Genomic DNA, 25,213 nt, shown 5'->3' on the forward strand with positions numbered 1-25,213 from the left:
CTTTTCAGTTGTCAACATGAATAAAGCAAGAAACATTCTATTGCAAACACAGTGCAAGAAATAAAGATGGATTCACCTTTAAGAAAATGGTTCTGCTATAGAGTTGTAGTTTAGTAATTCTTGCTGTCCTGAAATCAGTTTATTTCCCACTAAGTGAAAAACAGTAACGTGGGTTTCCTGCCTGTGTAAGTTGTTAATGAATGGACAAGGGTAGCACACACAACTAGATCACGGGCAGCCTCAGATACTCATAGGCTGCTGCAAATTTACAATATTCTCCCAGCCAGGCGAGATCTCCTTGGCGCCGTGCGCTGCACTGCATCAGGGCTTCGTTTAATAAAAACTACGAGCTGACAGAGTGAGCTTATGCTTTATTCCTCGTAATATGAAGCTCTGACTACAACTAAGACTAGAAGATGACACTTATTTGGAAATACATGAAAAACCATAAGGGTTGCAGAAAAAAAAATTACTACCCCCTCTTTGCTATTCCTTGCAACACAGACGGTGGTGTAGGAGACTTGTCAGCAGCAGATGCACTTATTGTAATCACAGTCCTTAATAAATCTCTGTTTTTAATATTGACTATTTTAAAAGGAAAGTTACTTCCCAGGACGCTCTCGTGCAGCCAGATTTTCAGCAAGATTTCCGCAGCAGCAGGTGAAGCAGGGACAGCTCGCACGGCCCGAGCAGCGACCAGCAGCGCAGTCGAACACACCTTGACCTGCAGGGTCCGACCTGACGGCGCCAGGACGCGCCCCTGCTCACCGAGGGAGAGCGGGCAGAGCCACGGCCTGAGCTGCCCTGCGGGAGCACAGCGCCACGGCAAAGCCGCGGCACACAGCCCGGGCTGGTCTGGATCCCAGGGCACGGGATTGAAGAGAGTTCATTCCGGACTCCTGAGGATCGACAGGTTAGGGAGCGACATCGCTACCGTGAAACAAGCACAACTCCTGGCCTGAAGCTCTAGAGTAATCACAGGACTTCACGGCATTGCTTTACTTGATTAAAAAAGCTGTTCAAGGAAAGGGGAGAAGCAGCTCTAAAAATTTTCCACTGGATTAATTACCTGATGGCAAATGCATCACACAGAAGATGTTTTTCCTCAGTGTTGAATACAGATTTAACTTAGGAGAGTAAATTTTGTGTCTATTTAGCAGCGCATTAATTGCTCACTGTTCATGGTAAGTAGCAAAACTGGAACAATAGTTTGACATAACAGACATTTATGGTCACGAAACTGTTGAAGACATTTTTAGTTTCTCGGATCATAAACGCATCTATTTAGACTGAGGCCAGAGGGGACACAGGCTCCCAGCAGCTCCCCGTCCGCCAGGGATGCAAAGGGAAAAAGAAAGTATAATGGATTGGCTTTAGAGTCTCCCTGCTGAGATGAACAACTTGATCCACTTACAGTTCCAAACACATGATGCATGAAAAAACTGACAGAAATTCAATTCTCGCAAAGAAGAGCAGCTGCTCTCTAGTGGTCAAAGCCAAATATTAAGCAGCCCGAAGGAAAGGAAACGACCTAGAGCAGAATACTCCCTTTTCTAGGTAACTGAAATAGAGAAACAAACCTAAATAAGAGATAAACACTGATCCCAAACATTAATTACACAACGCAACACAATTCGAGTTAGGGCTTTGTTGCGACAAATATTAATCCCAGCTGTATTTATATAGCAGTTGTGAAAAAAAATACACCATGTACGCTATTTGTGAGCTATGCCAGTTAATTGAATTTGCTGGCAGCACTTCCTCTGCTATGCTCCAAACATCCTCCAAGAGAAAATGCAGCTTTAAAATAGACCTGTGGAAAGCTGAATCAAGAAATTTGAACTAATAAAACACAACTCTCTACTGTTATAAAAGTGAAGTAAAAGTAAATAATGAAAGGAAGGAAGTCTCTTAAAATTTATTACATTCCAAAGCTTGAAGTTCTGTGTTTATTGGTGAAGTCTCTTCTGATGTTCTACAGTGCACCTACAACAGCTCCTTTAATGAAGTCTCATAAAATCTAATATAATACTTGATTGTTGACAAATCATATACATGTTTGAGGCCTCAGACTCGCTGTATCCAGACATTTCTTACATAATTCCATGACATTTACAAGTCTGCCATTCCCTGGGCTGCGGATAACGGCACGAGCGATGCCCAGCTGGCAGGTTTGGATGCTGGGAGTGAAATCTAAAGGAAAAGCTATATAAAGCCAGAAAAAATTCATGGAAGTAACTTATAGACTAAATGCTTCACTAAAGCCAAAACAGTCCCAACCGAGAGGGACCTTTCATCCCGAGCTCCCTGTTTTGGAAGAACGAATCACACCACAGACCCCAGACAAACGATGGGATGTTGCAGCGGGAGGCACTGGGCATTCACCATCACTCCAGTTTTTCCTCAGGCAGACCAGCTTACATTGAGCACCCTGCAGATCAGTCACGAAGCAAGCAGGTCGAACGGATGGACACTCTCCAGCAATGGAATAGCTGAATGAATCACTTCATACGTACCACATCATTGGGAAGGCTCTGAAGGTCATCGAAAGGGGTTTCCAGTGTGTTGGTGTCTACATTAAGAATCACCACATCTTCCAGGGCCATGTTTCTTACTTTCTAAAAATGAACAAATTCAAGGGAAAGGAAAACAGAAGTACGAAGAGTTAAATTTTACACATAAAGAACACGAGTGATGGCACAACATCAAGGCATTACAAAACCTGAAGCATTTTAAAACAACCAACATTCCTGTCTTTGTCATAATTTGGTTTATTTATTAACACTTTTCAATGTTGGAAAATTAACCATCAATTTGCAGAATTAGTCATGGTCAATAGGGCAGAGTCCATTTGGAGGCCTGAATCTAGTGCAGTGCCTCAGGGTCAGTACTGGGGCCTGTATTATTCAATATATTCATCAATGATTTGGACGAGGGAATAGAGTGACTGTCAGCAAGTTTGCTGGTGACACCAAGCTGGGAAGAGTGGGTGACACTGGACACTGTGCTGCCATCAGAGACCTGGACAGGCTGGAGAGCTGGGCAGGGAAAAAATTTAATGGAATATAACAAGGGCAAGTGTAGAGTCTTGAATCTGGGCAGGAACAACCCCAGGTTCCAGTATAAGTTGGGGAATGACCTATTAGAGAGCAGTGTAGGGGAAAGGGACCTGGGGGTCCTGGGGACAGCAGGGTGACCATGAGCCAGCACTGGGCCCGTGTGGCCAGGAAGCCAATGGTACCTGGGGTGGGTTAGAAGGGGGTGGTCAGTAGGTCAGAGAGGTTCTCCTGCCCCTCTGCTCTGCCCTGGGGAGACCACACCTGGAATCTTGTGTCCAGCTGTGGCCCCTCAGTTCCAGCAGGACAGGGAACTGCTGCAGAGAGTCCAGCGCAGCCACCAAGATGCTGGAGGGAGTGGAGCATCTCCCGTGTGAGGAAAGGCTGAGGGAGCTGGGGCTCTGGAGCTGGACAAGAGGAGACTGAGGGGTCACCTCATTCATGTTTACAGATATCTAAAGGGTGAGTGTCAGGAGGATGGAGCCAGGCTCTTCTCGGTGACAACCAACGATAGGGCAAGGGGTAATGGGTTCAAACTGGAACACAAAAGGTTCCACTGAAATTTGAGAAGAAACTTCTTCCTGGTGAGGGTGGCAGAGCCTGGCCCAGGCTGCCCAGGGGGGTTGTGGAGTCTCCTTCTGTGCAGACATTCCAACCCGCCTGGACACCTTCCTGTGTAACCTCACCTGGGTGTTCCTGCTCCATGGGGGGATTGCACTGGATGAGCTTTCCAGGGCCCTTCAACCCCTGACATTCTGGAATTCTGTGAGAAGTTCTTAATATTGTGCATACCAAAATTTCTGCAACCAGATGTTTATCCTAACTCAGGTATCCTGTTTGCACATTTAGCAGTTTCTACCTGAGTCAATACTTGGAAATTGATTTCTATAACAATAAATGGTGGCTTTTCTAGGAGGTAAGAGCTGCAGTAAGTCAGGGATGGGAATTGGTCTCCAAATTCCAGGCTGAATTTTGGAACTCGAATATAAACAAGTTTACAACTGTGTTTAAGTAAAATGGACACGACCAGAGGTTAATAAAGAAATCATTTAAGTGGAAAAAAAAAAGTTTACACCATCTGTAACAGTCTTAAAAAAGAGAAAAGCATAACCTGTTTCTCAAAAAAACCCTATTGTTAGTACCTTTCACTTTTAGTGTCTAAAGGCATCAGTGACCTCAGCAAATTTAAGCATTGTCAGACTATTTCCCTGCTTAAACAACAGTAAATGAACCAATCGTATGAAACAGAGCAGCATTTAAATGTTCATTTTAACACCTCTCCACTAACAGGAGAACTGAACTTCTTTTGGCTGACTAATCACACCTATTCAAGCCCTCTCCAAATGCAGCCTCTGCACATGCGGCAGCACAGAAAGTGCAACTAGAGAATATGGGCATTAAGGAAATTTCCCAGTGACACTGAAAACAAATGTTTAAATACCTACATACCTATAATAGGACCAAATGTAAGTCACTGAGGAGGAAAATGAACAAAAACATGCTCAATTTTTAATTAAGGTTTTGCAGGGTGGGAGGAATTGTTTCCTTTAAAAGAAAGGAACTAAAGCTCTAAAACAATGGCAAAGTTGAGCCTTAGGCATCTAAATAATTACCTTCAGTTTTCAAGGCTCAGTCCTCTGTCTATAAAGAAAACTGCTGTGTACTTAGTGGGGGGAAAAAAAAGCCAACAACTATAAAAAGCACTCTGTAGACATTTAGGTTTAGGTCTTCCTTGAGAAATGTCTGTAACTTAAATGGAAGAATATTACATTTAATGCTTTCCATATAAAAAGCACAAGTACTGCACGACAAACCAGGTACTTTCCTCTGCATTTCAGGAACCAAAGGTCACTCTGTTGGCTGCATCTGATAAACTCTAAAGCAACCCCGGAGTCTCGCTCCTTCAGGAGTCCGGAAGCGCCAGACAAACTGATTTGCTCCTTCCTGTTTCAGAAAATTAAAAATCTCACTTATACTCAGAGGAGTCGAAAAAGCTCCAACAAAAAGGTCTTGCAACATACTTAACCAAAGCCAGAAGCTTGTCAAAATCGAGTGCTAGTAGGACAAGACAGAAGGAATTAAAACCTTCTCTTGATTCTTGCCGAAGAAGCAACACACACGTGCTGGAACTTGTCAGCGGCTGTTTTGGTAACTTTGGGGGTGAATCTGCACCTTCCTTCCGGCCAGATGTTGGGGTTTCTGCAGCAAAGGGGGCTCGTGCAGGCGGGTGCCGCCCGGAGCGCGGTGCTGGGGCTGCTCGCGGCGCTGGGGCTGCTCGCGGTGCTGGGGATGCTCGCGGCGCTGGGGCTGCTCGTGGCGCTGGGGCTGCTCGCGACGCTGGGGCTGCTCGCGGCACTGGGGATGCTCGTGGCGCTGGGGATGCTCGCGGCGCTGGGGATGGTCGCGGCGCTGGGGCTGCTCGTGGCGCTGGGGATGCTCGCGGTGCAGGGCTGAAGTGCCAATGGAGCCCCGCAGCGCGTCGCGTGAGGGAACGTCGGTACCGACCCGCTGTGCTGCGCTCACCCGGGACAGCAAACCTGGCTTCCAAACCGCTCCATGTCTGCATTAAGACAGTGCGTCTCCCTGGAGGCAAACCCTCACATTTCATAGAACACCTGAGACTAACCTGATTTATAGCATCTGTCTTGCAGTGCATTTGGAAAATATGATTTTTCAATGGTCCAATTGTGGCTCATCCTGGAGAAATGCAGACTGACCCATTCATCTTAACCCTCAACTGTTTTTATCGTCTTTCACTATAATCTTCAATAAAGGTATTACCAGATAGCTATAAGGGCTTTTATCAAATAATTAAATGGTTCTTTTGCATCTATCAGCCCAACTGGCCTGGAAACCAAAGCATTTACTCTGTTGTTGGAATTTTAGTAAAAACTCCCAGCATCCAGCTGCATTTCCCACATTAATCCCCACTGGAGTCTGTGAATCGCAGCTCCATGTGGATCATTCTCACAGGCACAGTTTGCACGTCGGTGTCATTTTCTGAAAATTCGAAGGCACAACCACTAAGCCACATAGAGTCACATTCCACATTCACAGCTGCCCGAATATGCCAATGAAATTCTACAAATGAAGTGATACCTGTTGGAGAGAATGGACTATATTCCCTGTGTTCATATTTTGCTGAAAAAAATGTGGAAAAGCAAAGAACGAGAGGAAACATGAACATTACAGTTTCTGTATCTGATTTTCCTACAGACGAGGGATTTGCTGAGTCAAAAGAAGTGATTCAGTGCATCACATATCACTGCTGCAAACCTTTCTTAGCCATCCTCACTGAATTACTTGTAGCCATAATTAATCATCTAAAAACCATCAAATCGAACTAACACCTACACCTGCCTTTTATTTTAAATGTCTCTTTTTAAAAGAGCGGAGAGGTATGGAAAGCTGCTTTAACAAGCACACTGAACCCATTGTTTATGGCCTCTATAAACATGGCTTAGTAAGAATTACTGACTTAATCAGAGAGAACTTATCTCCTGGTGAAAAGAGCACTTTAAATTTCAGAAATGGCACCTTTACTGTGAAAATCTCTTAACTTTTCAAACAAACTCCAGGGGGCCTTAAACACCAGGTCAGTAAATAAGCAGCAGTTAGTGCGTCTGTCCGGCCCACGAGCAGCCGAGCACTCAACTCATTTAAATGTTTTATGTGAAACTTTGCAAAAACGCTGAGAAACTATATTCTAATAGAAGCATGAAGGGCGCTCCCTGCCTCCCTCGGATCCCCTGCTAGAAGCAATATTCATCAGTAATACCAACACCACCTGATACTAAATGGTATTTTATTATCACTGCGCCCAGTTGCCAGTTTTTGCATTTCCTATCGTAAAAAAAATCTTCAGTTAAACTTCTTTCAGATGAACCATTTCATTGACTATTTCATTGAAAACAACAACCACCGCCCAGCACCAGCGGGCCTGATGGTGAATGACTGCATGGCTAAATTGGTGCCAAAACATAAACCAAGTTGATCATGAGGTTTCATAACCAGATGCAAATGTGATCAACATATAAAAGGAGTTGTAACAGAAAACCAGGAAATTTTCTTCCAGTAATTCTTTCGGAAAGGTAAAACTCCACAAAAAGTAACATTTCAGAAGCTAGGTGCACATGATCTTGGAAATGATTGTGAAAGCACGGCTCACAACAACTCTAAAATCCATTTGCTTAATGACTTGTCTCTACTTAGTTAATAGTTTCCTTGTATTTTCTTAAGGAAAACACCGCAGCCCTGCAGACAGCAACGTGTCAATCTGGCTGCCAGAAGCAGGAAAGGCAGCGGATATAAAATTTTATTATTTCATGCCCCAACAGCAGCCAGAAGGACTTAATGAAATCACCCTCAGATTTACAACCTGAAATCGCTATTCAGCAGACAGATCTGGTTAAGCTGGATGTGCCCCCTGACCCCGGCGGCCTTTGATGGGCACCGCAGGTGGGCTCTCCCAGCCCCCCTTCCGCTGCTCCGCTCCTACAGGTGACGATGCTGCCGAGCCAGCGCCAGCAGCTGCTGCCCCCAGTGCCAAACACCACCAGTGCTGCCCCCAGTGCCAAACACCACCAGTGCCACCCCCCGAGTGACAAACACCACCAGTGCCACCCCCCGAGTGCCAAACACCACCAGTGCTGCCCCGAGTGACAAACACCACCAGTGCCACCCCCCGAGTGACAAACACCACCAGTGCCACCCCCCGAGTGACAAACACCACCAGTGCCGCCCCGAGTGACAAACACCACCAGTGCTGCCCCGAGTGACAAACACCACCAGTGCCACCCCCCGAGTGACAAACACCACCAGTGCTGCCCCGAGTGACAAACACCACCAGTGCCACCCCCCGAGTGACAAACACCACCAGTGCTGCCCCCCGAGTGACAAACACCACCAGTGCCACCCCCCGAGTGCCAAACACCACCAGTGCTGCCCCCAGTGCCAAACACCACCAGTGCCACCCCCCGAGTGCCAAACACCACCAGTGCTGCCCCCAGTGCCAAACACCACCAGTGCTGCCCCGAGTGCCAAACACCACCAGTGCCACCCCCCGAGTGACAAACACCACCAGTGCTGCCCCGAGTGCCAAACACCACCAGTGCCACCCCCCGAGTGACAAACACCACCAGTGCTGCCCCCAGTGCCAAACACCACCAGTGCCACCCCCCGAGTGACAAACACCACCAGTGCTGCCCTGGCACCGCACAGCCCAGAAAACCTCCTGCGCTCACTGGTAAGTCCTCCGGGTACTGCAGTATTTGTCTTTCTTAAAACTTGCCCCTCAAACATCCTCACACACAAAATTGCTTATTAAAACAGTTATTGTTTTCATTTTTCCCAATAACTGGATAAAAGATAACTCCAGAAGTAGTTCATCATATTTTAAGTGCACTGTGAATACTCCTAAAACCATGTAGAGCCACATTTATAATATTTGTGCGTGACTAAATTACATTTAGTTTTAAGACCTGGATTTAAGTGTACATATTTACACAACCCCTTCATTTAAACCCTGTAAAGAAAGCTACACTTCTTCAGCTACAGCTAGAAAAGGCAGTGATTTACTAAGTATAGAGGGAGGCAAAACGCTAAACATTGCTCCTCTCTCCAGGAAAAAAGAGAACTAACCATTAACGCCACCACTGGCACTGGCCTGTGGGCCAGGAATCCTCGGTGTCTCTTGCGGCCAGGGGACGCGCCGCCCTGTCAGCGCTGAGCCTGGGCCCACGGGACCTGCTCGGGGTTCGCTGGCTCGGGGTCTGTGCAGCTAACGGGGCTGCCTGAGACTGGCCCACAAACGCATCCTCAGGGCTCCCTGGAAAGCAGCTGCGGCAGAGCGGGTCCGGAGCGCTGGGCACAGACGGGCCAGCCGCCCGCCAAGGGACCGTCCGCGGCAGGGAGATCGGCGGCCGTGCCCGGCGCACCGGGCAGCAGGGACGCGGTGAGCGTTCTCTTCCTTACCTGGACATGTTTACTCCTACCAGGTTAGAAGGAAATAAAAATCTGCTCATGTAGGGTTTACAATACACACAATTGTCCTTTACGCTTAGGAATAACGCTTGAAAATCATTCTGACAACTGCAACGTGGTTTCACCCACAAATTCCTTCTGGATAATCTTGCAAGAATTAAAATTCTGAAGCCCCAGAAAAAGTCCTTGAGTGACTTGAATATCAAACCAAAAGTTTAAGAAATACTTTTCTAGTGATGAACTCGTGTTTGCGCGGCGCGTGGCGCACGGTGAGGGCGGCTCCGGTGCGCCCGGCCTGGCGGAGGCCAGAGCCAGCACCGCCTCGCAGCTCAGCACCCGGGTAAGCAGAGCCGCACGGGCCCCGCTCCCCGCAGCCCCAGCTCAAGGGCACTGCTCTGCCACCCGCGCCACCACGCAGCCCCAGGACAAGGGCACTGCTCTGCCACCTGTGCCACCACGCAGCCCAGGTCAAGGGCACTGCTCTGCCACCTGTGCCACCACGCAGCCCCAGGACAAGGGCACTGCTCTGCCACCCGCGCCACCACGCAGCCCCAGGTCAAGGGCACTGCTCTGCCACCCGCGCCACCACGCAGCCCCAGGACAAGGGCACTGCTCTGCCACCCGCGCCACCACGCAGCCCCAGGACAAGGGCACTGCTCTGCCACCTGCGCCACCACGCAGCCCCAGGTCAAGGGCACTGCTCTGCCACCTGTGCCACCACGCAGCCCCAGGTCAAGGGCACTGCTCTGCCACCCGTGCCACCACGCAGCCCCAGGACAAGGGCACTGCTCTGCCACCACGCTCACAGCCCTTCTACGGAGCACTCGCTGAAACACTTGTTTGCTGTGACAAAAAGGAAAAGCTGCCCGTTCCGTTTGACACCACTTAGAACACAAAGGTCAGTTTTATATCATCTGAATGCTAAACCAGCATCCGGTACACAGGTAGAAAATAAAACCAGATTACGAAAGGGACGTGTTCATTTGATAGAGTTTCATTTCCCTATCTCATTATTTATCAGGACTAAGTCCTTATCTTCATCTAATATGAATTCAATTAGTTCCGTAAGCAAGTTCCATTATTCATGTGATAGCTCCAGCCTTGCTTATCCAACAGCTTATAAACTTTTAGCCTTCTTTGAAGTCACTTTATGGATTGCTAAATGGAAATCTTATAAAGAATGACTAACTAGGTGATGATAGACAAGCTGAAAAATAAGAGCACAAAACACAGCTCTATATTTTCTACCAAGATTTTCCTTCATAAATCAGCTGGAGCCTTCTGACCTATAACAGGAGATTATCTTATCTCACTGGAGAACATTTCAGTCACAGCAAATTAGATTTAACAGTCAATGGATATGTTTGATATTTTAATCATAAGAAAACTTTGTCATTTTCCATTAAAATAACCGCTCCTTCTCCAGAGATCCCGCGTAACACAGGAACTGCAAACTAACTTCAAGACACACAGCGGTTTGATAAAAAAACACTTTGGAGCTGAGAGAGGGCGTATTTTGTTTAAAATCATTAACATTCCTGCTGTATTCCTTCCAGAGGACCCACTCCAAGGCAGCAAGAGCAAAACCCCACAGAAACACCCCCAAAGCTCGGTATGTTTTCTTCTGCACTCCGAACTCCCTTCCCGTCTCCAGCGCCGCGTTCCCGGCGCCTTCCACGGACACACGACGACAGCCCCGCAGGGGCAGAACCTGAGCCCGGGCAGAACTGGATGAGTCCCGCGGGGCTGTACCGCAGATAGAGAGCCCACCCGTCTTCACCTGAACAGAGGACTGGGGAAATTAATCCCTTCTCCTGAAACTGGAGCACACGGATTAGCAAAAAACTTCAAACGATCTCTCTGCTGAAATTTCAGCATTAAAAAAAAATGAACACTGAATAATGACAGTGGGGTTTAGTTGTAGTTTATAGAGTTATTTTGATATGCAAAATGGAATACATTCTATTTTTAAAAATACGCAACTGCTAGATCATGAGAAAAAAATGTTCTTGCTATTAAGTTGTTATTCTGACAAATAAAACTCGGTTTTATCGCTACATTTGAAGAACAGGCCAAAGAGAGTGAGGTTTCACATCAGAGCCGGGCAGAGGGGAACTCACTGTCCAGCGCGTTCCTTGGCCTGGGCGCACACGGACACACGGCCCCGTGGGGAACGCACAGTTAGCTGGGAGACACATTGCTATCTGGAAGCGTTCAATTTACCCTTCGGAGCAGAGGGAGGAGAAAAGACAGTTTGTTTTAGTTATTTAATTGATTTCAGAAGGCACTTTGAATGACTGTGCTTTGCCAAAGCGAGTCTGCGTTCCAGAATCTCCGGCTATTCAAAAGCCTTGCTGGATTTAGTACTAAACAGATTTTTTCGCAAGTTACTAAAATGGATGAAAATTGGCTTCTCCAAAAGCGCCTCCTTTTCTGAGTCTCTACAGATGGAGTTTGGAAGGCCCACAGCGCCCTGCGGTCTGAAACGCGCAGACAAAGAGCTGCTGGGTGGGTGCACAAGGCACGAGAGACAGCGCGCAAAGCCACCCGGGGTGTCACCGCTGACTTGCGCTTTCTTACACCCACGGGTGTCACCGCTGACTTGCGCTTTCTTACACCCACTGGCAGGCCCAGCACGGATCTCTCTGCGAGAAAACGCATTTGTGGAAGCTGACGAGTATCTGCACTGAGATAACATCCCATCCTCTACCAGGTCTCTCCCTTCTTTTTCAAATAGACAGCTCCTGTAAAAAGCAAGCCAATGATTCCCTGATTCCAATGATTTCTTCATCAGCATGAAAAACATATGCTAGAATATTTCTTCCTAGATATTCCTTTGGTCTTGTCTATGCAGTATTCAAGGATAATTATCAGAACGCCCTCTTAATATAAGCATATGATGTGCAAACAAATGTACATGTTGACTTTTAAAATAATTGCTTATTCACTAACACATTGTACTGCAATTCTGTACTTAATGCTGGAAAAAGGGGGAAGGTTACGCAGAATACTAGTGAAAGAGCATGTAGGATCAGTATTTCCATTTTTATGGACAATATAAGAACAAATATTCTAGTGATACCCACTACTTTGTGCGATGTAAAACTCAGCTTTGTAGATCATTATGTACCCTCGATATTGAGGCTGCATTTCCAGCCGCAGGTATGGGAGGGATGGGAGTCAATGAACGCCCAGGGCACACGGAGTCCCAGCAGCGGAGCCCCCAGAGGCGACACGGCCTGGACTCCCGAGGAGAGTCATCGACTGCTTCACCAGGACTGGAAGCAAAAGCAAATGTGCTATTTCCACTTGCAGAGTTTTTAAGAAGTCACATGAATTACTCTGAGTTGTTTATATGTGCAGCTTTCTGTGATGGCTGGTTCTCTGCCAGCTTTGTGTTCACATTAACAGCAAGTTCCTTCTTTTCAGATCTTTTGAGCATTAAAAAAACTACAATCTGTCTGGAGAAGCCTAAAAGAGAACTGTAGGTGTCACATTCTGGTGGGATCTGGGCTGCGCGAGCGCAGTCGGGGCCGCGCCGACCCCACGGCCGCTGCGCGGGCAGCGCCTGCGCCCGCCCGGGACCCTAAATCCCGCATCTCACAGCGCCGGGGGTGCTTAACGGCAGCTCTCACAGCGCTCCCAAATTAACAGCATTATTTCATTTTTAAGCATATGAATGAATGTATAATTGCCTGCAGAATTTGGCTCTAAATCATAAAACTATATATAGTTTCATAAATGGTGAGAAAGACTTACCTCCATCAAACTGAGATGTATTCCAATGAGGTAGGGCATTGGGGCACTGCGGAGAGGAAAAAAAACGCCTTTACATTCTCATAACACTGGATTAACACATCTGACTTATAAAATTAGCTACAGGAAAATACTGGGATACTGGATTAGAGTTTGCTTAAAATAATAATATAAAGAGAGATAAACAAACCACATGTGAACAGGTTTTTTTTCCATATTTGAAATGCTTCTTTTGCTAAGCAATCTCCTCTCACTGCTCTAAGACACTAATTTTTCTCGACATCAGAATTTCTAAGTGACTAAGTTAAGACAGGTACATAAGAACAGCTATTAAATAAATCTATAATCCTGTTGGGGTTTTTTAGGAGGGAAAAAAATGGTTATTATAATAGTAAAAAAATACCCAGACTTTTCCTAAGAGTATTCCTTGGAAAAATTGATCCTGTTGTAGTGTTTAGTGGTTAATTTAATATATACATATCACCTGGTATTACAAGCCTTAAATCCTTTGAATATGGGTCCAGAAGCATTTTAAATAATTTAAGTGTAAACCTTGAAATGTTTACATTTACAAAAGAAAAATACAGAAATTACTTGGGAAGATTCTGATTAAGTCCAGAGTTCCCGGCATGGAGGCTGATCCCACTGTTCCCTCGGAACACACAACCACTCCGGGGGCTCCTGGGCGGCCGCGCTCCCACCTGTGACCCCTCTGCTCCCAACCAGGACGCCAACGTTAACAGGAAGATCGATCTTTTCTGTCTTCCACGACATCAGCAAACACCAACACGGACTGTGCAACACACGAATGCTGAGCAGAAGTGGTATCTGTGTGTATGCAGCATTGCTAATATTAAGCTGATTACAGGACTCCCACTCGACTGATGAGGGAAAGTTTCTATTTGTGCTGCCTACAAGAACAGCCAAGAGGTGCCAGGGCTGCTAATTGCAAATACGGCACATGCTGCCTGGTAAACGGGAAGCACACAGACAGACACAACTTTTAAAATAGAGCCTATTTCATTTGGGATACACAAGCTCAAAGAGCTCATTTTCAATTTCAGATGAAAAAATGAGAGAAATGTCACTGCGCTGCCTTGGATTAAAATATCTGCCACGTCGCTTTTACAAACGGGTACCTGCTGCTCACTAAGAGAAGCGCAGCGCTGAGAAAACTGCTGCGAGACACCAGACCAGCCAAAATCACTCTGATTCTCATTTACATGAGAAATACCTTTAAGAAATATTTACTGATATGCACATTAATACTTATCATGTTTATTAATATACTACCCGAAACTGCTACTCTTTTGGATGCTGCAAGAAGAGATGGGAAGAGCCCCTGCATTGAACACTCTACGTAAAAACACTTCCTTTTCCTTTGTGAAGAACCCAGCACGGAGACCCTCCCAGAACCCCGAGGGGCTGCCGTGTGTCCCGTCCCGCCCCAGCTCCCCAAGGGCCACCCTGGCACCAACCCCCAGAATCTGCCCCCGGGACCCCCAGACGAGAACCAGAACACACACCCAAGCTCCTGGACAGACATTTCTACCGTACAATGTGATACACACTTCTTACATATGGGTTGCTGCTCAGCTAGGAGTATTTTTATTTGTCATTCTGCGTGTTTTATTTGCAACAAACACTATCTCTCTCACCCACATCTCTTCATTTCCAATGGCCACATTCCAGGAGCAAGAAAATCCCCAGCAATTCTATATTCGAAGTCTAAAGCGTTGCTCTAGCTGCCAGCTGCACGGCCGCTCAGCTTCCCCGCGCGCCTGGCTCCGCCGCTCCAGGCTCCTCCAGCGCGCAGGGAAATTAATGTGTTTCTAATTAAGTAGTTTCATGAACACGACAGCTTCAATCTCAAAAATACAAAGTCTGAACCTCGGCAGGAAGTCTTAAGACTGCAAATGTCGCATCTAGTGGAACCTTGGCTAATGTAATGAAAGGAAGCAGGAAGAGTGCAGTATTCCAGAAAACCCCGTTTATTAACGTGCCCGAAAGGGGAGCCTGTCACCCAGCACAGGAAAACCCGAACCTCTAGAAGTTAATTAACTCTATCATGTCCATCAGTAAAATTTTAAGGAATTACAGGAAAGATATGGTTTAAGATATACGGATCAGCTTTGGATGCAATTAATCATCTTTTCAATTTTCTAGTGAAAGACATTACATTAAAGTCGATACAGCACCTAAAACTGCTCCGGGGCTGCACAAAGGCTGCACCAACCTGACTCTCAGCAGCCTTTAGTTTGCCTGAAAGGTTACAAGAAGAAAAGCAGAGGTGTGATGCATCCATGGAGCACTTGAGCTTGAAAGTACATTTGTGTGACATCTGCTTATTCACAACTGCTTTAAAATAACCATTACGGTTCATCAGCAAAATGTGGACCTCAAAGTGTTTTCTCCATGGATAACAAAAATCAAATTATCTGAATACCTATGCTATCAAAATTGATTTTGTTTTTCAGAACTGACATTATTATTCAATGACACATGAACAGCAAAGCAAAAGCAGAGATACGTTAAGGATAACTGACCAAGAGAGCGCCTTATACTCCTGAAGGTTTAACTAAGCAAACCCCATAAGTAACCTCAATAAAATATAATTCTGGTAAAGAGCACAATTATTTCCAATAAAATCTACAAGAGAAACTACAATCTCCTGTCATCGCTCACCAATCTGACTGAGGAGGAAACACACCTGACAGCAAATGCTGAAGGTTCAGCCTTCATAAATGGTTTTTATCACCGTTTTTCTCCACCATGTATTAACCACATCCCATTACTTAAACAGTCAACTACTGTCCTGCACATGGAACGTTGTGGCTCCTCTTCCCCATTCAGTGCACACGGCTGTTCAGGTCTGGAGATGTGAAATGAATGTTTTACCAGGTTAGATGTGTATTTCCAAGACTTTCGAGTGAACTTCAGTGACCGCACGGCCGGTGTGAACAGGACAAGCGCTCTGCACCACCCCTGGCTCTTCTGGGGCCCCGGCGGCCCAAGGACGGCCCTTGAGCCAGCTCTGCCTGCTGCTGGATGTCATCGGTGTCTCCTCGTTACCTGGGGCTGTCTGACGGCAGCCAATATCCACTGAGTGCAACGGTAAGAAATATCCATTTCTACTGCGCATATTTACGGCTCAAACAAACCGCCTGGCTCAGTCTGCCGAACGACGAGGAGGGTTATTACTGCTCTTGTGCTACGTGGGTTCCCAATGCAATCAGCGTTATTTATAATCAAATGAGTTATATAGGTAAATATCAAATCATTAAAGTAGCAATGCATAAGCATGAATATGGATATTGTGGACTTAATGGCTATGTATTGCCCATTTATTACCGTTGCATTTTTACAGTTTCTTTAATTCGTTTCCTTAGGCTAACTAGAGACCTGTTAATTATGCTCCCAAGAGGTGGGCAGCTACTAATTGGAAGAGAAGCAGGTGAAATAGAGGGACATTTCCTCTTAAGTGAAAAAACCCCACGCTTAAAAAATACTGCAATTCTCCAGAAAAAGTAACGTAAAGCCCAAGGACCTCAAAAATGTTCATAGTTTACAGCTACACAGGGATTTGTACCATTTTGTTTCATTGTTCCAGGAAAATTGATTAGATCACGTTTACTAAGTTCATGTCTTGACACACAGATATTGACTCAACGTGTCGCTGCTTCGCCCCACCGTGCTGCGCCAGGGCAGGTCACTCACCGCAATGCAACGGAACTCAATCCAAAATTCATTGGGTAATTGATGCAAATTAGAAACTCAACTGCAGAAACTCTCCCGCTCACACAAAGGTTGTTTCAATCACCCTGGAAAACACACTGTTGCTTCTGGGAAAAGCCGCAGCCTCACCGAGTGACAATGCCCCAGGACTCAGAACACGCTAAGCTGTGTTCCCAGCTCAGAAAGGACAGGCTTGTCTTAGGGCTGAACTTTAAACACAGCCACCCAGAGCAAGGAGGGAGGAAACAGACACAGTGGGAGGGTTTTTATGCCACATGAAAAACAAACTGGAACAAGTAGTGAGGAAAATTAATAGACTGCTTCTTTCACATCCAGAAATGCTCAAATTGCCAACAACAAAATAGATGGACAAGATCTGGCCAAATTTAAGTAGTTGTATGTGCTTGGCTGCTGGTGCTTGGTGGCGGTGTCTCATTAACCAGGACTTTTGGCACCTGCTGGCATGCACTTTTTATTTATTTATTTTTTAAAAACCACAGCAGTGCTTCGTATGTTCCCTCTATTGTTCTGTATTCAAAGGAACAAGCAATTGTGCATTAAGGTGTGAAACCTTATGATAGGATTCCCACCAATTTCTAGTCCCCTCCACCCAAATCTTTTTCTGGGCTGAAAAATATATCAAAGAATGGTTCCTAATTAAAAAATAAAAATAAAAGATAGCACTCTTCCCCCTTGCTTCCCCGTCCTGCCCCCAATTAATCCAAATGATAGGGAGCAGATGACTGAAGTCATTCCAGACCCATGTACATGGTACCACACCACTATTACTGGCTCAGCATCCCTGCTGCAAAGAGGAAGCGCGGCGTGGACAAGCACTTTGAAGATAAAGGCTTTTGACATTTTCAATTCTGTGGTTCAGCTCATGAATGAGGAATGCAGGTGAACATAAATATTAAGTTTAAAAAAAAATCCTTTCAATGTAATCAGTGGTTCTATTTGTAAACATGCAATTACAATCTGCCTAATAGCTATACGATTTTCAGCCATACTTTTCACGCACTAGCAGGCTCATTTGTTATATGGACAGGGTGCTAAGCCATGAAAGAGTTCATTCAGCAGAGCTCGGTGACTCGTGTCTTTATTTCCTTGGGTACGCTGCCCAAGTGTTTGCGTTGCGCACTCTCCTGCTCCCGCCGCCGGACCTGGACTCAGCCCCTTCAACGTGTCTTTGTCAGAAAGTCGATGAACACCCAACCTTCAAACCCGGCGTAAAAGCCCCTTGTGGGCCGCACGCTGTCCTGAAAACCGCGAGCAGCATGTACCTGCAGAAAGAGCTGGCGGCAGCAGCCCTCAAGTGTTAATTACAGACGCGAAGCCCATTATGCAGAGAAAGGGACCCGCTGGCACTGCAAATGACTCGAGCCTGCCCTTCCTGCGCAGGGAGTAAATTGAAGGTTCATTTCTACAGGAGATAATAGTTTTTAGATTCCGTTCCGTGTACCCTCGACATAGGCAGGTACTTAACATTTAAATCATCTGCAGAGGAACAAGCTTCCTTTAGATCTACATGTTTCAGTTCCTAGCACTTCACTTAAGAATGCTAGTTATCCCGGCTGGGGCCTCGCTCCTGCTTAAAGCAGAGAAAATGTCACATAGAACACTGTCACTCTTAAAAAACAACAAAACAGCCAACCGCCACACTGAGCCACGCTTAAACATGGCATCCTATGGCAGTCCGATAAAGTTTGGGTTTTTTCTGAGGACTTTTTAAAATGCTAGGGGGCAAAAGGAGCTGTTTGTGTGTTGTCAAATAATTCCCAGAAGTGCATTAAGCTCCACGCTCCCACAACCGTTTCAGCCAGGCAGGGACGCAGCGAGAGCCGCTGCCAGCGCAGACCCCGCACCGAGCCCGCCGCCCCCCGCGCCCGCAGCGCTCGCTGCCCGACCACGCAGCAGCAGCTGCACCTTCTCCCTGCGCCTTCCTTGCTGTTCCCAGCCTGGAGCAGCCTCTTCTCGCCACAGCCCCAGCCAAGCTTTGGCCTCACTAACTGCAGCCCCTCGTGCCACAGTTGCGCTCCCTCTCCAGCGCGGCGGGGGAGTTTCCCTTCTCCGGCAGCGAAGGTAAGGCCGCAACTCCGGGCCAACTTCACCTCCCCGCTGCGTGCACAGGGGCAAGGAGAATAAAGGGACAGTCACACAAAGCAGCAACTAACAGCTGAACAACGACAAGCAGCAGCACCTTAACCTTCCTCTTCGTTAGCTAAGTTGCAGCATCCCATAGTAACCACTCCGAGTACCACAGCTCACCGACAGACAACTATATCTTGCCATGAAAATATTGATTTTACTTAGTAGTTTGGTTGCTTCCTTAATATGACCATATAGAGTAGCAGTTGCATCATAAGATGACTTAAGATTTACTATACAGAATGTGAAAACTGTTGTGAATCTAAGTGACATATACACATATCTATAATATATATACACACACATATATACAGCCTTACCAACAGTAGTCCAAGAGATGTGGGGGCAGAACGGGAATGTAAACATGCTGCCAGAACATCGGGTAGAGCATTGCTGCCGACCCATGGACGCAGGCAGTTAACTGGAAAACAGCATTAAAACAGCATCGTGAGTAAGACAAAAAACAACTCTAAAAGGCAAGGTTAGAAGAAAAAACGTAAAGAATCAATTCTGCTTTCATATCAACATGCTTTATTAGAAAATATACAGTACTCTCGTTAAAAAAAGGGTATTGGTAGGTGAAGCGTGACTGGTTTATGGTGGTTGTCATTCAACTGACTTTGTAAACAGCTGAGAACATGATTCATTCAACAAACCAACCTTGAAAAGAACACCCAGTGTTCTACAAAACAACAGAAACATGGAAATGGAAACACAAAGGGAACTAAAAAAGAGTAAAGGCAAATCCCCCAAGTCCTGGTAATTACCACCCATTAAATATCATAAAACTGCATTGAAATTATAACAGAAACTGAAAAAAACATTTGAGTGGCGTAGGTTTCTTAAGACTATACCATTCTAAACCCAGTGATTACATATTTATTCTTTAAAAGAGACTTTTATCTACTTGCCCTTCACCAAACTGTTTGATCCATTGAATTTTTCAGTTATATTTATAAAACCTCTCTCAGAGCAGTTTTGATGTTGGCAGGTACCGAGTGAAAAAGATCACAAATAACAACTACAAGTGACGGTCCAGCCGTGGGGAGAACCCTCGCAGAGCTCTGGAGGAAACGATGTCTCTCAATCCTATTTCAAATGATAATTAATAACTTGGAAAAGGAAGATAAGCAGGATATTTATCACATTCACTAAGGGTATCAAGAGAGAAGATGATAATCCTCAACAAGTACATCTCAGCAAAAGCTACAGTAAAATACCATAAAAAGACACATGAAGACACACACACTTGGGAAAGCAAAATAAATGACTAAATAACTGGGAACACTCATACAAACAGACACCTAGAAGGAAAAGACCAAGAGGTGACAGGTAACACACCCACCCTGCCGGCGGTTTTTGGTTTAGAGCATCTTTGAATGTCACTCGATCCCCAGTGGAAGTTCTACAACGTCTTTCACTTGCGAGACACATTTGGACACAATAACCCAGAAAAGCCTCCCAGCTGCGGGAGGTGCGATGAGCTCCAGCATGTAACACCTGCTGGACAGAGCGGGGAGAACAACGCTCTTACCAACACCTAAAAGGCAAATTCTAAAGGACTGAGGTCCTTGGGGTGGCCTGAAGTTGAGTGAGATGAAACTACGCAAGGACAACCATTACATCAATCCTAACTCAGTTAGATGTGGTGTAACCTTCAAAGAAAAGCAGATGACCCTCATTATTATTAATTTCCATTAAGAGAGACTACTGAATGAAATACTACCTCATAGGGAGCCCCTGACAGGTAAAGAAAATGGTCTGGACGAGCTAACACAGTCTCTTAGGGCTCCGTGTCAGGGAAAATGAGCTACGGCTCTGGATGTGGTTTGGTTTATGTTCAGTGCCAAAGCCTACAGGACTCTAACGAGAAACATTTCAGACATAAAACCCTCGAGTTGAAAACTCTCTCAAGACATACTGACAACACTGGGAGACGTGGTCCTGTCTGACGCTCTCTGCCCGTCCCCCGACCTCCATTCCGGTCGCCCCTCAGCTCCGCGCTGCCCGAGAGGGTCCACGGAGCTCCAACCACCTCAGTGCTGGACACGTGTGTGTGCAAGAGAATATGCAGGAATTTCAACTACATTTGAACCACTGTCATAAGGAAATAGCAGACAGCCATTTCTGAACAAGCACCTGTTCAGGCTTTCTCAGTAAGAAAGCTCTTTATTAGCAGGTAAACATTATCTTACGGTCCATATAGGATGGAAATATTAGTATGTTATGACACTAATTAAAGCAAAATTTGGAAGCTACAAAGTCTTGAATTACTCTATAATTATGACTCACAAAACACTAAGATTTACACCTACCCCATTATATTTTGACTTATCTTTATTCCTACTGGAGAAGATGCTCCTGTCTCACAGATTAGAGGAAAGGAACAGCCTGATTCCAAACCACGCGGCAGAGAGGAGGGCGTGCTTTCCCAAGGTAGCTTTTCCTGTATATTCCTAAATCCTTTATGCTTTCTGTTTCTGTTCTCCAAATCAAAAAGATGTCTGGAAAAAATACTGTTTAAAAATTTAATTCTTACTTAAAAATGGCCTCTATGAGGACCAAATGGATTATCTCCCAGCATTATCATATGACATGGGTGCTGCTATAGAGGAGCGTACTCAGTAATCCAAGGAGGCCCCATCCGAGTCCCCTTCCCATTGGCTTTAAAACTCAGCAAGAAAAGATTAAACAGCCATAATGCTCAACACTGCAGACATCTGAGCAGAAGCTGTCACTTAGTTTTGAGATGTACTCCCACCTTGCTATCTGGCAGGAATTCAAATCACAGCCGAGCATGGGCAGGCACCAGCACTGTCCTTCAACTCTGCCAAGACAGGGGCTCATAAAAAAGAAATAGCATATTTGCTGGAGACCTCACCTGATTAGTGATTGCCACACAGAAAACAAGCACTTAATAATAAGGCAGCCTGAGAAATGCCCAACTGTCAAAACTCTAGGAATCCAGCATTTTGCAATAAGATTAGTTCCAGTACCGCAGCTCCCTGCAGCTGCTGCTGGAGTGTAAAGGGACAGCTGGGCAGGGCGGCTCTGCCTCACCGAGCCACTGCTCGCAGCTTCCCACTCAATGCTCTAAGAGCCTTACTTGAGCAAATTAAATCAATGGGATTTTGTCATACATATAAACGCTATAAACTGACGTTGAATTACAATAGGCCGTTTTCAAAATTTGAATCTGATATGATGCAATATATTAACAGCACAGAATTTATTGCATCAGAAAAGACTTTGCACCCAGAACTGTTTCATTTTCTCTCTCTTACCTGATATTAAACCTCAAGTATGAAATGTGCCATGTCTCTCAAAGTTAAAAAAAAATTAAGTGCCAATAGGTCCCTTCCTCGTGTTTGTTAAAAAACTAAAAAACAAAACCAAAGAGACCAACCCCCCCCACCAGCACCCTCACTTCACTTTGCGAATCGCAGTTTGGTGCGTTTCCAGTTACAAGGTCTGGGCTTCTGCTGAGCACAGTTTGAGCTAAAATAATGCAGCCTGCAGTGCTGCCGGGGCCCTGGCGGCCGCCCAGCCCAACCCGCACCCGCAGCCCAACCCGCACCTGCAGCCCAACCCGCACCCGCAGCCCAACCCGCACCCGCAGCCCAACCCGCACCCGCAGCCCAACCCGCACCCGCAGCCCAACCCGCACCCGCAGCCCAACCCGCACCCACAGCCCAACCCGCACCCGCAGCCCAACCCGCACCCGCAGCCCCTGCGGAGCCGGGACCGAGAACACGCGGTGCCAACAGCCCTCCCTGCCAGGGACCAAACAGCCCTCCCCGCCAGGGACCGCGGCGGCTCCGCTCGGACAGACGCACGAGCAGCAGAAACCGTAGAAAGGCAGGAGAGGAAACACAACCCGAGTGCAGAAACAGCTCGTTAAGGAGGCCAAGTGACAGGTAAGTGATTCTTCCCAGGCTCTGGCACAAAGGAGACATTAAACCAACCCGCCACCCACATTTTGAGATGCTTAGGAGAGCGTCCTCTTCTTTCCTCTCTGAGAGTTCACGGTTCTTTTCCTTCTGTAGGTCTCTGAAACAAACACCTCTCTTTTCCATTTTAGCCAATTACCAGGCCCAGATGTATTTTTCCTTTTTTTAGAAGGGAGGACGTAGAACATGCGACAGATACAAAAATCAAGATTTTACAAATTTTCTATGATATTAAAATTTACTTAAAATTCTTTCAGTTAAATGTGGGATTGATTGTAAACACCAAGTCATTATTAATAGGTCCCAGAGATTATTCTAATATCCCTAGTTTCACTTACCTTTCAAAATTATATTGTGATAGTTATTTGGAGATTATGAAGTCTTACACTCTTTCCCTTTTCCGCCCTGTATCGACAGACCCTTCCTATGCACATTATTCCAGCCTTCCATAGTATTTACAACTCCATGAAGCAGTTTTAATCTCAGACACAAAGTAGGTCATGGTCATACCATAAAAGACTAGTTAATACCACACAAAATGGGAATAGAAGCTTGTATTTTAGAGAGGACTGCTCAAGTACTCAGCCCATAGCACTAGAAAGCAAAATTAGTTAAAGCATCTTATGCTCGTCATTCATAAAGGAAAGCAATCGATACCCATTTACAGAGCAAACAGAATGAAAAGTTAACATTTTCTTTTATAAAGAAAATCACAATCTTATTGACTGATGAACATCGAGATGCACGACACACAACTGAGCTAAATGAAGCCGTGTGCGGGTTTGATGTCCAGCCGTTTGCAGCACAGAGTGCTCTAGAGCAGCCCCAGCTTTCATCTCTCCGGCCCTTGATGGAGCTGAAGTAGCGTTAAGTCTCCACCTTATCAAACGAAACTGCAAAAATGTGATTGACAAGGCACTGTAGCCCAGTCCCTCCAGAGCAGGCCACTGCAACATCCATTTTCAAGTATCATTTATCTATCTTTTTTTTTCCATCAAGTAAATGATAAAAAAAAAGACTTCAGTACAGCATCAATGTTTGTACATTTATGTACTAAACAACCCCATGAACTCCTGTATCCAAAAAAGACTTTTTTATTTGAACATTAGAGGCCAACAGAAGTAAAATCATCCCATGGAACCACAGGATTGAGTCGAGGTTGCAGAGCTGAGGCAGGAAGGGAGACCCAGAGATCATCAGATCATGGCCTATATATGACCGACATTTGTTTTAAAGTACTGTGAATAGAAGAAATTCTCATGTATTTTACTTACAGTGCTCAGCTTACTACAACAGATGAGGATGCGGCGCTCGTACAGCATACTGGCGTAGAGGTGCAGCATGTTGTTGACGTCAACTGCTACAAAATACTCTGTCAGATTTCTCTGGGAAGAGAGAGATCATTTTTGATTAATGATATGACAAAAACAAGTGTCCTTAACAAAAAACAACAACCAAAATAAGGCAGATTTCATCCTCCCATTGCGCTACCTCCAGTACGTGACTTCAAGCAAGCGAGTGGTGATCTGATGTCAGAGCACTTTTAGCTGTGAGTGCCTTCCCCAGCTGCTGAGGAGCCAGGTGCTGGAGCAACAAACCAGAGCATGTTTCACATAGAGCTTCCTGAATGCAAGATACTTCTCTGAGAAAACACATGTTCTGTCAGTCCTGGTGCGTGCGCTCGGACACACATCTCCCCTTGGGGAGACACACAGCGCTTCCCTGGGGCTGGGGAAACTGAGGCAGGAGGCAGAGAAGTCTCTCAGAATATTTCAATGGATGTCCATCGCGGATGAAGAGGTGGGGTTCAAACTTCCAGTTTGACCTCAGTGATCAGTATGTTCATACAGTATCAAAAAACTAATTGCAGTAGAATATTGTAAGCAAAACACATTTGTAATTTGCCTCTAAAGTGCAGATAAAAAGGCCAACACACAAGCAGGTAACACTGCCAAAACTACATACGCACTGCCTGGGCAACACAAGTTTCTTCCTTGCTTTTGCTGCTCAGAATAGTAAAAAGTACCTATGTAAAATATTAATATTTAAAAGTACCTATGTAAAATATCAATATTTAAAAGTACCTATGTAACTGAACTTAACAAAAGGAAACCCAGCGCAAGGTGCACAAGGGACCGTGGCCAGTTCATCGCCAGCTCAGCCCATCGGCCCCAGCACCCTCCGCCCGCACCCGCCGCAGTGCCCACGGCTCCTGCCGCGCCTGGGAGAGCATCAGCGTCCTCTAACAAACAGCAAACGTGTTCCAAGACCTTCACTATCGGAACCAGGCAGCCACCGTGGGGGTTACTCCAACATGTATTATGTGCTACCCTGTGGGTTACTCCAACATGTATTATGTGCTCCCAGAATGAGGGGCTTTACCACGCAAGGCAAACAGAAAAGGATTGCTGTTGGTAGAGGATATTTTCACTTCTCAAAACACAGAAATTAAAATAAAAGGCGGGGGGAGTGTCTGGTAGAAGAAAAGGTAATGTACCCAAGAGTGCTGAATTGGGGAATTTGTCTCCAAATAGCTTCTTACGGGTATGAAAGGGTTGCTATATGAGAAAGACAGCCTCACACAAA

General features: G+C 45.8%; 1 protein-coding gene across 6 annotated transcripts in view; it reads right to left on the minus strand.

Moving 5' to 3' along the window:
* DENND1A (DENN domain containing 1A) overlaps positions 1 to 25,213 on the minus strand; it is a 139,476-nt gene that overhangs the window by 54,055 nt on the left and 60,208 nt on the right. For all 6 annotated transcript variants that reach the window (XM_082067940.1, XM_082067937.1, XM_082067939.1 and 3 more), the window contains exons 9-12: positions 23,902 to 24,012; positions 18,998 to 19,098; positions 12,798 to 12,843; positions 2,517 to 2,618 (exon numbers count right to left, since the gene is read on the minus strand). In XM_082067940.1, the coding sequence (XP_081924066.1) occupies positions 2,517 to 2,618; positions 12,798 to 12,843; positions 18,998 to 19,098; positions 23,902 to 24,012 (360 nt within the window). The remainder of the gene's footprint in view (positions 1 to 2,516; positions 2,619 to 12,797; positions 12,844 to 18,997; positions 19,099 to 23,901; positions 24,013 to 25,213) is intronic.

Source organism: Streptopelia decaocto (genome assembly GCF_964273445.1).
Source record: "Streptopelia decaocto genome assembly, chromosome: 17".
In the NCBI taxonomy this organism is placed as follows: Eukaryota; Metazoa; Chordata; class Aves; order Columbiformes; family Columbidae; genus Streptopelia; species Streptopelia decaocto.